The sequence below is a fragment of the Mandrillus leucophaeus genome, unplaced genomic scaffold, assembly GCF_000951045.1.
Source record: "Mandrillus leucophaeus isolate KB7577 unplaced genomic scaffold, Mleu.le_1.0 Scaffold888, whole genome shotgun sequence".
In the NCBI taxonomy this organism is placed as follows: Eukaryota; Metazoa; Chordata; class Mammalia; order Primates; family Cercopithecidae; genus Mandrillus; species Mandrillus leucophaeus.
Genome location: NW_012109674.1, coordinates 335,831 through 351,382, shown reverse-complemented (window position 1 = coordinate 351,382; position 15,552 = coordinate 335,831). Strand labels below are relative to the sequence as shown.

General features: G+C 37.6%; 1 protein-coding gene across 1 annotated transcript in view; it reads right to left on the bottom strand.

Moving 5' to 3' along the window:
* The window catches only part of RNF175 (ring finger protein 175), a 41,203-nt gene that overhangs the window by 16,234 nt on the left and 9,417 nt on the right, over window positions 1-15,552 (bottom strand). The window contains exon 3 of the mRNA XM_011969372.1: window positions 1,800-1,954. Coding sequence (XP_011824762.1) covers window positions 1,800-1,954 — 155 coding nt within the window. The remainder of the gene's footprint in view (window positions 1-1,799; window positions 1,955-15,552) is intronic.

Genomic DNA, 15,552 nt, shown 5'->3' with positions numbered 1-15,552 from the left:
TGCACTGCTTGCCAGACAAACCAACTGTAGTTGAGAGGAAATTCACTTCCCCTTCTCTGGGCACCCTATCCTGAAACAACAGCTTGATGTGCTCTCAAAGAGGAACAGTAGGCTTTGAAATGCTGGTGCTCTCCAGCACTCCTCTCCACTGCTCTCAGGTCTGCCTTCTACAGCAATGCTGATTTCTTCACCCAGCTCCCCTCACCTGTAATGAAGTCCTCTGCTTCCAAACGGAAGATAGTTAAAATGTGACTCACCTGTAATACAATAAGTAAGCAAAGATCCATGATAATTCTGGGGCCTATTGCCTCTTATGTACAGGAGCTCCATCCTGACTGCTCTTCTAGAAGAGGCCCTACTTCACCTTGCTCACTGATGTCTCTTCAAATGGCAGCTGAGTTTGCTTTGTAATGTCAGTGGAGCCTCTTGACTCTAAGACTATCCTTTAGGGCTTGGAGTTGTGCAGGCAGGAAGAAGCTGAGAGGACATGCTTTGGGCATGGGAAAGAGAGTGGACATATGCAAGCCATAAAGGGTAATAAGGCAGCATTTGGGTATTTCTTGTAATAAAGTTCCTCTGCATTGCACGAACTGAAGTGCACAAAAACACTGCCTTTAGGTAGGGTAATTCATTATACACTGGATAGGCAAACCATTCTCACAGAAATACAACATAGATTATATCCAGGGGATGAAAACAAGCACATTTTGATTCATCCCAAACTCAGAGCACTTTCACAAATCTTAAATAACTTAGAATGTTTTCTAAGAAGGAGAAAGGTACGATACGTTCACTTTACTGATTGATAAGCCAGACACTACAAGGGCTGTCCGAGACCCCAAATTGGCCAGTTTATAAGGTCTCCTACCAGCACCCCAGACCTCTTCCTTTTTGGTTTAGTGGAACTAAACTAAAATACTCATAACGTGAATTCATGTATTTGGATTTCCATTTTTATCATCACATTTATTTATCTGATTTCTCACTGGGTATTTTTCCTTCTCCTAACTTGAAGGAAAAGTTGACATACGTGTTTCCTACTTTTTCAGAGGATGAAAACAAATGTCTAAATAATCATAGAAGTATTTCACTGGAGCTTATGATGTATTCTCCCAAAAGGTCAAATTTAGCATTGTTTTATTACTATTTTCCATTTTATACACTTTATCTCATTCCAGTTTTATCTTGATGAGGTTTTGGATTTTACCCACAGAACAGGGAGGGCAAAAGCAAGCCTGAGGGCGCAGTATGTGAAGATAAGCACTTCGGAAAGATTTGTGAACAATACAATGGAGTTATACACATCTTTGGAGGCTGACAATGGTCATTAAAGTGACCATTGGAATATTAAAGCATCATTTGTTATTAGAGTAATAAGTTGTCTATGACTTATGATTTATCATATATTTTCAGGTTGAAACACAACTTTCAACTCTTGCTTTATTTTAAAATGTGTGACACAACGTATAGTGGAATAAAGCAAAATGCTGAGGTAAAAATAAACTTGCAAATAATCCTCTAGAAATTTTAAACAATAGTTTCACTTCCCTTTCTTCTGCATTTCACTAGCTAATATCTGAAGTAATAAATTTTACATGAATATCTGAATTGCCATTAAATAATGAAGGCAAACTAACAGCAGTGTAGCTAATTTCTCAAGAGTTTTGCTACCAAAGGTAAAAGACAAGTAAAAGAAATGTAACGCCCCCACTCCCCAACCCAGGAAAATGGCTATAAAATATGCTTTTTAATATTTAAAATAAAGGGGCTCCTGGGGAGAGAATGTATGGAATACATACCGTGGTGTCCTTCCTGAGAGGGGTTTTCGGGTAGCTCTGAAGAGGATGTAACTGGTAATAACGGAGAACATCCCCCACATAGACAGAAACCGCCACCAGTATAGTTTTATCGTGAAATATAAGGGGACAATCCACATCTGCAACAAGGTCACCAGCTGTCATAGAAATGAACAGAAAGTCTCTTTCAATGACCAAGTGCCTGAATGGCATCTCCATTATTAAATGAGTCCGAAGCATCTCTGGGAGAACCACCTTCACCATCATGTCTGTACCATGCAACTGCTTCACCATCAAACTGTAAGCTTCCTTAGACAGGCCAGGCCATGGAAAGTACGGGCACAATTATCTGAAAATTCCAATGGGAAACAATCCAAAATCCCCGCCTTCTGTCACTTCCTTTCGTCTGACTATTTTAGATGAAAGGCCTTTGGGGCCTCCACAGAGATGTGATTTTGGACAACGGAGCCTCACTTTAGTTGTATAATTGGGGGTACTGATGCTTGCACTGCTTCCCTGCACTGACTGAGGCGGGGTTCAAACAAGATCAGGAATGGAAAGCACTCTGAAAACCATACTGCACTACACAGAGCCCAGGGACTTTGTTTCTGTCATGTGCTCATATGAAAGTGACAGCAATGTCAAAGGAGGAAGTGGAGGTCAGAGTTTCAGAGAAGCCCCTGGGAAGTCTTCTGCCTGCAGTCCCTGGGCACTCTGCAAGGTTTCCTGTTCATTTGTGCATAAACCCTTGGTGACCTATGCCATTGACCTGAGTCCAAGTAGCCTTCAGAGGGTCCTTTAATCTGGTGCCATTCCCATAGGTCAGGGAGCAGGGCAGAGTGAACTGTCTCTGGGTCACTGATGTGATATGGTTACCATAGCTACACTCCTACTTTTCAAACCAGGCCAATACCAGCTAGTCAACCCTCTTGGGAAAAGCAGACAGCTTTAATCAATAGCAATATCCTTTGGTCTTTTATGTTTTCTCGCATTCAGACTAACCACCTGTTATTTGCTCAGAATGAATATAAGGGGAATGGCAAAGAGGTTTTTGTTTCAAGGGTGTACGTTAACTAAGTTTTAGTGACAGCCTGCAGTGCTTTGTTGAGGATTCTGAGTCTGGATCCTGGTTTAGTGGTAGAGTCTTATGATCAGTTAATGAAGTCTGCCAGCAATGTGGGAAGAGTGGTTAGAGCTTGCTTATCGCATATTCATCATCCTGAGTATTAAAAAGGCTGCTGCCATTTGTTTTCTTTACCTTCTCAATCTTCGCAATAGAAAAGGGAGGCTTAGAACAAAAGATCTATGGATATATTGTTGGGTCCTTTAAATAGGTCTTGGTGATAATAGTCTAAGGTCAATAACCAAAGCTCTTGGACAGGACTTCAAGATAGAAATGAGAAAGGCAAGGCCACAGCCATTCTTCTTTCAGTGTCAGATAAGAAGACATTTCCCAGGCTCATCATTCTCCTTTGATGGCTTCATCCTCATAAATGATCTGCAGTCTTCTTCGAATTGCTCTGAATCTTCTTTCAGAGAACCCTAGAGTTGCTATCATAGATATGCACTTGAACAAAAACATACACGGAGCAAGTCTGAGGTCAGTATCTGAGGAGTTTGGGAGCAAATCCTATAACTTACATTTTTTTTTTTTTTTAACTTCAAGGAATACTTTCAGGGGAAAAAAAAACCTCTTTACTGTTGCCTCCATTTATCAGATAACTGCTTTAATTTTCCATCCTACTTTGTGGGTGTGGAAAATGAATGAGTTAGCACCTTTATGAAACTGACATAAATACACGTACATACATAGGAAAAACAAGCTTTACTTAAGGAAGTAGAATAGTTTTTAAGAGGACCCAAAACCACATGCTAAGTAACCAAGACTCAAGATGTGCTTACTTAAGCATTCAGCAACTTTGACCCTCTGCTATTGACAGTAAAAGTATGCAGCACCATGGCCAGGTGTGGTGGCTCACGCCTGTAATCCCAGCACTTTGGGAGGCTGGGGTGGATGGATTTCTTGAGCTCAGGAGCTTGAGACCAGCCTGGGCAACATGGCCAAACCCTGTCTCTACAAAAATTAGCCAGGCATGGTGGTACATGCCTGTAGTCCCAGCTACTCAGGAGGCTAAGGTGGGAGGACCACCTGAGCCCCTGAGGTCGAGGCTGCAGTGAGTTGGGATCGTGCCACTGCACTGGGTGACAGAGTTAGACCCTGTCTTAAAAAAAAATATGTAGCCCCTTAACAAAAATCTCATCAGCATATTGGTCATTTATTTTCTGTAGCTGGTTTTGGAGATAGTTCTCTATCATAAATTATGCATTTGCTGACTTAAAAGTTCACTTCTGGTGAACTTTTAAAGAAGGAAATGGACATGAACTTCATCTTTCAAAGTCTGATCATCTGTTATTTGCATTTGTCATCTATTTTAAGAATTTGATTCATTTTTACATTTCCCCATAAAAATCCTGGAGTTTTTTAAAATAAAAACTTGAGTTGGTTCATTTTAACTCAGTGGAACTATTATGCTCTTATTTTTGTACTTTAGATCTAAACCAAAATATAAGACTAATCAATTTCTTCTAATCTATGGAGTTACAATCCATGATAGTTTGGAGCTATAGCTGGACTATATTTTAATAAAACCAGTTCTCTTCCTATAGATCTATAAGTATGAACAATTTCTAGAAGATGTCAAATTTCTCTTGATGCCTAGATTTAATTAATAGTGAATAACAATATTCAATGCACAGACATGTTACTTTTAAAAATAGACTTTGGAGATCAAAAAGGAAAAGAAAGCAAAAAATCATTTGAATGTATTATGTATGCAAATATTTTATTTCTTAACTATCTTTAAAATGCAAGCCAGCACCATATTTTCTTAATATATGAAGGGAAAGTTCAGAAATTTGCTCTGTGAATTCAATGATTGCATGGGTAGTCATTTTGAAATGAGAGACACATTTCATATCAATTTAAAAGATTCTTTAACCATGTCCAGAGTAGTTAAAAGTTCTCATTTTAAATAGTAACTGCCATATGTGAAATGTAGGAATGCTGTCCCTCATAAACAAACACATGAAATACGTGAAATCGAGGCACATACATGGAAAGAAGGAAGCCTGGCATCTGGAACTCATTAATAATGCCACAGGGGTCACCATCTGGGCATGTGTGTATAAAACACATCTGCACTACTGGCGATGGGTAGCTCATGCATCTGGATCACATCACTCACATTCTCCCCAACCACATATCATAGCAGGAGGAATTTCCTGATGAATCAGATGCTGCCCAAAAGTACCATGTTTTTTTTTGGGTTGCCATGCACATAATGAATCTGAAAAGAATTACAGATCAAGCCAAAACAAAGATACCTTTCATTTGTCTAATTGTACAGAATGATGAATGGGCCGTGCAATATTAAAAGAAAGAAGGAAAGAGAAAGAAAGAAAGAAAGAAAGAGAAGAGAGAGAAAGGAGGGAAAAGGGAAGGAAGGAAGGAAGGAAGGAAGGAAGGAAGGAAGGAAGGAAGGAAGGAAGGAAGGAAGGAAGGAAGGAAGGAAGGAAACAAGGGAAAAAAATAAATAAATTATGTGTGTTCATTTCCTTTGCACTGCAAATCCCAAACTATCTGCAATCATTTGTGTGTGGAGGGTGGTGGGATGGTGGAGGGAGGGCAGAGGTGTGCTCAGAGGTAAGCAGAAAATTATCATAAAAATAAACAGGAAACAATGCTGCTATCAGTAAAAGACAATGAAGGAGAGTGTGAATATAAAGCAAGTAGGAAGAAAGTATGGGCGGGCACGTGGTGACTCATACCTGTAATCTAGGACTTTGGGAGGCCGAGAGGGGTGGATCAGTTGAGGCCAGAAGTTTGAGACCAGCCTGGGCAACATGGTGAAAGCCCATCTCTACCAAAAATACAAAAATTAGCTGGGTGAGGTGGCACATGCCTGGAATCCCAGCTACTTGGGTGGCTGAGGCGTGAGAGTTGTTTGAACCTGGGGAACGGAGGTTGCAGTGGGCCGACATTGTGCCACTGCACTCCAGCCTGGGCAACAGAGCAAGACTCTGTCTCAAAAAAAAAAGGAGAAGAAAGTATGGAAATGGAATGTTGGCATACAAAGATTCCTTAGATTTTCAGTTGGTTCACTTTTTTAATCTCCACATAAATCTAGATGGCTGATTTTGTTATTTAAAGTTTTAAAGGAGATTCTGCAATGTTATGTACATATGTATTTAAGTATGTATGTATTTTTGTCTTGCCTCATTTTAAAAAGATTTGAGCAGACACAATGCTTTATTGGCCCAGTAATATTTTCTAGTATTTCACAGCTATTAATAGGCAGGAAGTTTGATTTAAATAGATCAATGCTTCAATCTGGAAAATTATTTGCACTGTATTGAGGCAAGTGAATAGTGTGTCTGAAACCCAAGTTCTGGGGATGTAGTCATCAGGCCTTCTACTGATTTGTGGAGTAAGAGAAGGATTCTTTTTTGGCACTCTCCTGTCTACCTACTGCAGATATGGAAAGTAACTGCACATAAAGGAAGGTGGAGAGGGTGATGTTGAATGAAATTTTATTTCCAGTTAAATGCTGTTCAAAGCATTTGGAAATGATTTAACTTTGAGGCTTTGCCTACATCTATAACATATCAAGATTACCAGCTGGAAAGGGAAAAATTCAAACGCCCAGATGCTTGGACTATGCTGTGCTAAAAACGTGACTATTTGAAAACACCCAGGTATTTATAGTATCCCACATAAAATAAGAATTTTCTACCTTCTTTCCACTTTTGACATCACATAGGAGCAGTTAACATATTTCTATACTTTATTTTCTAAATAAACCGTTTCTTTTGCTTTAGGTATTTATAATAAACTGCTTTGATGTACACAGCTCCTACAGACAACAGAACATAATCTATCTACACAAATTTAAAGGACCACTTCAGAAGACGGGCATACTTGTTAAAAAGTTGTATCTGAAAATATTCTGAGCTTTTTGAATTAGTCCATGTCCTCTTTAAGTACATGATCTGAATTATGCATAAAAGAATGTGAAAATAATAATCCTTTATAATAAATAATACCTTCAGGGTAAAAATAATATGCATACATAATAATACATTAAGTGTACAAAGCTTTTACACATATTACTATAAGTGCACTTCCTACTTTTTTTTCTGATTTCCATCCCTTGCTTTTCTGTAAACTCCCATTCCAACAGTAAGTAACCTGGCTGCTATTTACTTAATTGTTCAATTCCTGTATACATACACAGCATTATGGTAACTGTTAACTTGTATCCCCATGGGGAACAATTTTATCAAGTGGAATACAGTGCTTTTGTGCAGTTCCTATTGCCTTCCTCCTACAGACTGTTCATTTCCAGTTACTTAGAGAGGGGATGATACTTTTTCCCTCTCTACCCTTCAGTGAGGTTGTTTTCCATATTTTTAAGGCAGTTAGATCCTCTTGCACAGTCTGCATTTCTCCCTGGAATCCCCCAACCTCCTAAATGATTCTTAAACATGTTCATATTTTAAAGTCCGGTTTTTGTGCTGTACAGGTCTATGACATTTGACAAATGCATAATATATTGTACCCACAAATACAATATTACACAAACTAATTTTACTACTCTAAAATTCCTGACCTATTTATTTTCCTCTCTTCCCCCCAAATCACTGATTGCTTTACTGTCTCTATAGTTTTGTGGTTTTCAGAATGTCATATCATTGGAACCATACAGTATGTAGCTTTTTCATACTGGTTTGTTTCACTATGACTTGTTTCACCGAAGTTCATCCACGTCTTTTCATGACATAATAGCTTATTTCTTTTTATTATTGAACAGTATTCCATTGCATGAATGTACCACAGTTTATTTATCCAGCTTTTAAAGGATATCTTGGTTGCTACCAGTTTTGGGCGATTATGAATAAAGGTGCTGTAAATATTTGTATGCAGGTTTTTGTGTGAATGTAGGTTTTCAATTTAACTGGGTAAATACCCGGTAGAGCGATTATATAGTAAGCCTATGTTTAGCTGTGTGGGAGACTGCCAAACAGCCTTCAAAAATAGCTTTACCATTATTTGCATTCCCAACAACGAGAGTTCCTGCTACTCCACATTGTCATCAGTATTTGGTATTGTCAATTTTTTGAATTTTAGCTATTCTAATAGGTGTATAGTGTTAACTCATTATTATTGCTTTAATTCTCTAATGACACATGACGAGATGATGAGCTCCTTTTTATATGCATATTTGCCATCTGTAAGTTTTCCTTAGTAGGAATTAATTACATGTGTAATTAATTACATAAGTTAATCCAGATCTTTTGCCTTTTTAATGAGTTGTTTTCTTGTGGTTGAGTTTTAAGTATATTTTAAATATATTTAAGTATATTTTGGATACAAGTCCTTTATCAGATATATGTGTTTGCAAATATTTTTTCCAAGTCTGGCTTGTTTTTACATTCTCTCTTTTTTTTTTTTTGGAGACGTTGTCTCGCTCTGTTGCCCAGGCTGGAGTGCAGTGGCGTGATCTCGGCTCACTGCAAGCTCTGCCTTCCGGGTTCACGCCATTCTCCTGCCTCAGCCTCCCGAGTAGCTGGGACTACAGGCACCCACCACCACACCCGGCTAATTTTTTGTGTTTTTTAGTAGAGACAGGGTTTCAACATGTTAACCAGGATTGTCTGGATCTCCTGACCTCATGATCTGCCTGTCTCGGCCTCCCAAAGTGCTGGGATTACAGGCTTGAGCCACTGCTCCTGGCTTCATTCTCTTAACAGTATTTTTTCCATAGCAGTTTTTAATTTCAATAAAATCTACCTTATTTATATTTTCTCTCATGGATCATGCTTTTGGTACCATATCTAAAAACGCATCATCAAATACAAGTAAACCTAGATTTTTTTCCTGTGTTATCTTCTCAAAGTCTTATAGTTTTGCATTTTACATTTAGGCCTAAGATCCATTTTGAATTAATTTTTCTAAAAGGTGTATTGTATGTTCTGGGTCTGTGTCTATTTTTTTTTTGCATGTGAAAATCCAGTCGTTCCACAACCGTTTGTTGGAAAGACTATCCTTTCTCTATTGAATTGCCTTTGGTCCTTTGTCATGGATCAGTTGACTGTATTTGTTTGGGGGTCTATTTGTGGGCTCTGTATTCTGTTCCATTGACCTATGTGCCTATTCTTTCACCAGTACCATGCTGTATTTATCACTGCAGCTTTACAGTAAGTCTTGAAATTGGGCACTGTCAGTCCTCCAACTTTGTCTTTCAGTGTTGTATTATCTATTGTAGGTCTTTTGCTTTTCCACATAAACTGTAGAATCAGTTTGTTGATTTACACAAAGTACCTTGCTGAGATTTTAGTTGAGATTGTGTTTAATCTATAGATCAAGTCAGGAAGACTGGACATATTAATGATATTGAATCTTCCAATCTATGAATATGGAATAATCTTTCCATTAATTTATATCTCTTTTCTCTGTATAGATCCTGTACATATTTTGATAGATTTATGCCTAAGTATTTATATTTTTCTGGTGCAACTGTAAATGGTATTGTGTTTTAATTTCAAATTCCAATGGTTCATTACTGGTAACAATCGACTTTTGTATATTTACTTTGTATCTTCCAACCGTGCTATAATCACTTATTATTTCCATGAGTTTATGTTGATTCTTTGAGATTTTCCATACAGACAATCATGTAAGATGGTTTTAATTTTTCTTTCTAATCCATATAGCTTTTATTTCCTATCTTGCTGCACTAGCAAGGACTTCCCTGTACAATGTGGAATAGAAGTGGTGAGAGAGGACATTCTTTCCTTCTTCCTCATCTTAGAGGGAAATCATCTAGTTTCTCACCGTTAAGTATGCTAGTTGTAGGCTTTCCATAGGCCTCTTTATCAAGTTGGGAAATTCCCTTCTATTCCTACTTTGCTGAGAGTTTTACATGAATGCATGCTGGACCTTGCCAAATGCTTCTGCTACGTCTACTGATATGATCATAGGACTTTCTCCTCTTGCCTCTTGATGAGATTATTTACATAAATTGATTTTTAATTGTTGAGCCAGTCTTTCATATCTGGAATAAATCTCACTTGATTGTGGTGTATAATTCATTTTATACATTGTTGGATTTGATTTGCTAATATTTTGATGAGGATTTTTGGATTTATGTTTTTGAGAGATTTTGGTCTACAATTTCCTTTTCTTGTAATGTCTTCATATGGTGAGTCTTGAAACTGGGCAGTGACAGTCATCCCACTTTGTCTTTCTGATTTTTTTATGAGGGTAATGCTGGCCTCAATGAATGAATTTGCAAGTACTCCTTCTGTTTCTATTTTCTGGGAGAGATTGTAGAGAACTGGTATCATTTCTTCTTTAAATATTTGGTAGAATTTACCAGTGAAACTATCTGGACTTGGTGCTTCCTTTTTTGGAAGGTTATTAATTATTGATTGAAATTTTAAAATGATATAGGCCTATTCAGTTCATCTATTTCTCCTTGTGCGAGTTTTGGTATAGTTTGCATCTTTCAAAGAATTAGTCCACTTCATCTAATTTATCCAAATTTGTGGGCATAGAATTGTTTGTAACCTTTTCTTTTTATGTCTATGGGATTAGTAATGATGATCTCATTTTCTTTTCTCTTTTTTTTTAGGGAGACAGGGCCTCACTCTGTGACCCAGGCTGGAATGCAGTGGCACAATCATAGCTCACTGTAACCTCTAACTCCCGGGCTTAAGCAATCCTCTTGCCTTAGCCTCCTGAGTAGCTAGGACTACAGGCACGTGCCATGATGCCTGGCTAATTTTCAAATTTTTGTAGAGATGGGGTCTCATTATGTTGCCCAGGCTGGTCTTGAACTCTTGGCCTCAAGTGATCCTCCCACCTCAGCCTCCCAAGTGCTGGGATGACAGGTGTGAGTCACTAAGCCTAGCCCAATTTTCTTCAATAATATTAGTAATTTGTGTTTTCTCTCTTTTTTTTTCTTGGTTAGTCTGGCTAGAGGTTTATTAAATTTATTGATCTTTTCAAAGAACCAGCTTTTGGTTTTATTGTGTTTCCTCTACTGATTTCCTATTTTTAATTTCATCGATTTTTGCCAAAATTTCTATTATTTATTTTTGTTTGTTGTAGGCATGATTTACTCTTCCTTTTCTAGTTTCCTCAGGCGGATTCTTAGATTATTGATTTTAGACCTTTCTTCTTTTCTAATATATGCATTCAATGCTATAAATTTCCCTCTAAGCACTGCTTTTGCTGCATCCCAGAAATTTAGATAAGTTGTATTTTCATTTTCATTTAAATTATTTTAAAATTTCTCTGGAGTTTCTTCTTTGACCCATGTGTTATTTAGTATTGTGTTATTTAATCTGCAAATATTTTGGAATTTTCCATACTATCTTTCTGTTATTAATTTCTAGTTTAATTCATTGTGGTTTGAGGGCATAGATTGTGTAATTCAAATTTATTTTGGAGTCTTTTACGGTTCAGCATGTCATGTATTTTGGTGAATGTTCCATGTGATGTCAAGAAGAATATATACTCTGTTGTTGTTGGATGAAGTATTCTATAAATGTCATTTAGAGCAAGCTGATGAATGGAACTTTCAGGTCAATTATGTCTTTACCAATTTTATGCCTGCTTGATCTATCAGCTACTAGAAGAGACGTATTAAAATCTTTAACTATATTAGTCAATTTGTTGATTTCTCTTTGCAGTTCTATCAGTTTTTGTCTCATGTATTTTGATGCTCTTTTGTTAGATGCATACATATTAAGGATACCTTCCTGAATAACTGACCCTTTTATCATTATGTAATGCCCTTCCTTCCTTCTTTCCTTCCTTCCTTCCTTCCTTCCTTCCTTCCTTCCTTCCTTCCTTCCTTTCTCTCTCTCTCTCTCTCCCTCTTTTTTTTTCAGGCAGAGTCTCACTCTGTTGCCCAGGCTGGAGTGCAGTGGAGAGATCATGCCTCATTGCAGCACTGACCTCCTGGGCTCAAGCAATTTTCCCATCTCAGCCTCTGGAGTAACTGGGACTACAGGAGCATGCTACTATGCCCGGCTAATTTTTAAATTATTTATAGAGATGGGGTTTCATCATGTTACCCAAGCTGGTTTTGAACTCCTAGGCTCAAGTGATCCCCCCTCCTCAGCCTCCAAGTAGCTGGGACTACAGGTGCAAACCACTACATCTGGCTATTTTTTTTTTTTTTTTTGTAGAGATAGGGTGTCACTTTGTTGCCCAAGCTAGTCTCGAGCTCTTGGCTCAAGCAATCCTCCTACCTTGGGCTCTCAAAGTGCTGGAATTACAGCTATGAGCCACTGTGCCAAGCCAAATGCCCTTTCTTATCCCTGACAATTTTCCTTGTTCTGAAGTCCACTTTGTCTGAAATTAATATAGCTGGTTCAGCTTTCTTTTGATTAGTGTTAGTATGGAATATCTTTTTCCAAATCTTTACTGTTGATATATCTGTAACAACATATAATTGCATCTTGTTTTTGAAAGTTAATCCACTCTGACAATCTTTGTGTTTTAATTTTTATATTTAGACCATTCACATTTGAAGTGATTATTGATATAGTTGGATTAATATCTACCATGTATGTAACTATTTTCTATTTGTTGCACTTTCCTTGCATCTCTCTCTCTCTCTCTCTCTCTGCCTTCTCTGGTTTTAACTGGGTATTTTATGAGATTCCATTTTCTCTCCTCTATTACTGTATCAATTAGGCTCCTTTACAATTATTTCTAGTGGTTTCTCTACAGTTTGCAAAATACATCCATAACTAATTCAAGTCCATTCTCAAATAACACTATACACCTTTATTGGTATTATAGGTACCTTATAACAGAAATCTCAATTCCTCCCTCCCATTTCTTATAATACTGCTATCATTCATTTCAGTTATCCATATAACATAATCACCCAATACACTGTTCCTATTTTTACTTTGAACAATTAACCTATTAGAGGAATTAAGAATAAGAAATAGGGCTGGGCGTGGTGGCTCATGCCTGTAATCCCAGTTCTTTGGGAGGCCAAGGTGGGCGGGTCATGAGGTCAGGAGTTTGAGACCAGCCTGACCAACATGGTGTAACCCTGTCTCTACTAAAAATACAAAAATTAGCCGGGTGTTGGGGCAGGCACCTGTAATCCCAGCTACTTAGGAAGCTGAGGCAGGAGAATCACTTGAACCTGGGAGGTGACGGGTACAGCGAGCTGAGATCACGCCATTGTACTCCAGTGACACAGTGAGACTCCACCTCAAAAGAAAAAAAAAAAGAAAGAAAGAAAGAAAAAGTTTTATTTTATCTCTATTTATTCTTTCTCTGACACTCTTTCTTTATGTAGATTATCTGAGTTTCTGGCCTAAATGACTTTACTTCTTTCTGAAGAACTTTTAAAAAACATTTCCTACAGGTCAGAACTACTGGTAATGAATTCCTCATTTTTTGTTTGCCTGATAAAGTCTTTATTTCTCTTTCACTTTGAAGTGAATTTCTCTGGATATAGAATCCTAGATTGCTGGGATTTTTTCTTTCAATACTTTAATATTTTACTTCACTTTCTTCTTGTTTGCATGGTTTGTTTTTTCCCCTCTCTGGCTGCTTTTAAGGTTTTCTCTTCATCTTTGGCTTTCTGTAATGTGAACTTGATATACCCAGGTATAGATTTCTTGGCATTTACCCTACTTGGTGTTCTCTGAGTTTCTTGGATTTGTGGTTTGGTGTCTCCTTAATCTTGAAAAATTATTGGTCATTATTATTTCAAATATTTTTTCAGTTCCATTATCTCTTTCTTCTCCTTTTGCTATTCCAGTATGTGTATGTTATGTTTTTTGAAAATGTTCCATAGTTCTTAGATATTCTGTTCTATTTTCTTTTCACTCTTTTTTTCTCTTTGCATCTTGTTTTGGGACGTTTCTACTGATATTATCTTCACGTTTACTGATTCCTTCCTCAGCTTCATCCAATCTATTGATGAGGTCATTCAAGACATTCTTCCTTTCTGGTACTATTTTTTTTTTGTTTTATTTTTAGCATTTTAAAAGGTTCTTTGTAAGTTTCCACTTCTCTGATTACATTACCCATCTATACTTGGATGTTGTCTACTTTTTCCATTAGAGATCTTAGCATATTAGCCATCATTAAGTTTTATTTTATTTTTAACTGAAAAATAATAATTGTATATATTTATGAAGTACAATGTGATGTTTCTGTACATGTATACATTGTGAAATGATCAAATCAGGCTAATTAGCATATCTATCACCTCAAATATTTATCATTTTTTTGCAGTGAGAACATTTAAAATCCTCTCTTAGCTATTTTGGGACATACGATACGTTAATGTTAACCCTATAGTCACCACACTGTGCAATAGAATACCAGAACTTATTCCTCATATCTAACCAAAACTTTGTACTTGTTTACCAATAATATCTCCCCTTTCCCCATCTACCCACCCTCCTATGGCCTCTGGTAACCACCATTCTACTCTACTTCTGTGAGTTTGACTTTTTAATCATAATTATTTTAAATTCCTAGTCTGATAATTCCAAAATCTCTGCCATATCTGAGTCTGGTTCTTTGTCTCTTCAGACTGTGTTTTTTTTCTCCTACTAGCATGACTTGTAATATTTGGTTGAAAAGCAGACATGATGTATTAAGTAATACAAGCTGAGATAAACAGACCTTTAGTGTGAGGTTTTATATTAATTTGGCTAGGAGTTGGGCTGTGTTTAATGTTTGCTGTAGTTGTAGGTGTCAAAGTCTTCAATTTCCACTAGTGTCCTTGTTTCTGTCTCTGCTGTTGTCTTTGGGTTTCCCTAAACATTCCTTCTTATATAGAGTCTAAGGCTTGCAGCTCTTTCAGCTCTAACCTTTGGCTATTACACTGGACACCTGTTGATGTGGTGGCAGGGTGTAAGGGTAGTGAGAGCATTCTGTTATCATATGGTTAAGTCTCTTTCAGGCCTGTGTCCCTGGGGTGGCCTTTACAAGTGTTTCTCAACTATTTTGTTTCCCCTTAGGTGACACAGGAAGGCTAGAGGAAGCTGGAGTTGGGTTATTTCTCTCCCCTCATATTGGACGAGGCTCTTATTAATCTTTTCCCTTGCTGTGGTAGGCCTTGTTATGGAGAACATTCTGGATCTGGTTCAAAGTGGTCACTTTTCCCCTCCCCTGCTGGAAGCATGAGAACACTTCTTGGGTTTTCATCATAGGAACCTGGTGGGGTAGCTGGAGGCAAAACCTCAACAAAATGTGGGGTCCCTGACTGTGGCTCCCAGGAGTTTTTCACTCTCACACTACTTTATGCACTGCTTCCAGCAATCCTTCAGAGTTACTACATTTGAATGTATGGCATTGTCGCTTCTGCTTTCAGGAAGGAGATCTCAGCTATGATTTCCTGCATTCACCTGTCTCTCTAGATTTTGAGGTGGTGGTTTTCCCTGTGACCTCAATTCTCTGACAGGTCTAAGAAAAGTCATTGATAATCAGTTTGGCCAGTTTTTTTCTTGTTGTAAGATAAAAGTGTTGACTTCCAAGCTTTTTATATGTTGGAGCTGAAACCAGAAGTCCTTCCTATTTTTAAAAATTTCCTCATTTTAAATATCAGGAAACAAAGGCTCCTTGTAGTTAAATGAGTAGCTAGAATCTTCCTATTTCTAAGCCAGTACTCTTTCCTTTCACCATCCTGCCACATTAGGTTGGTGC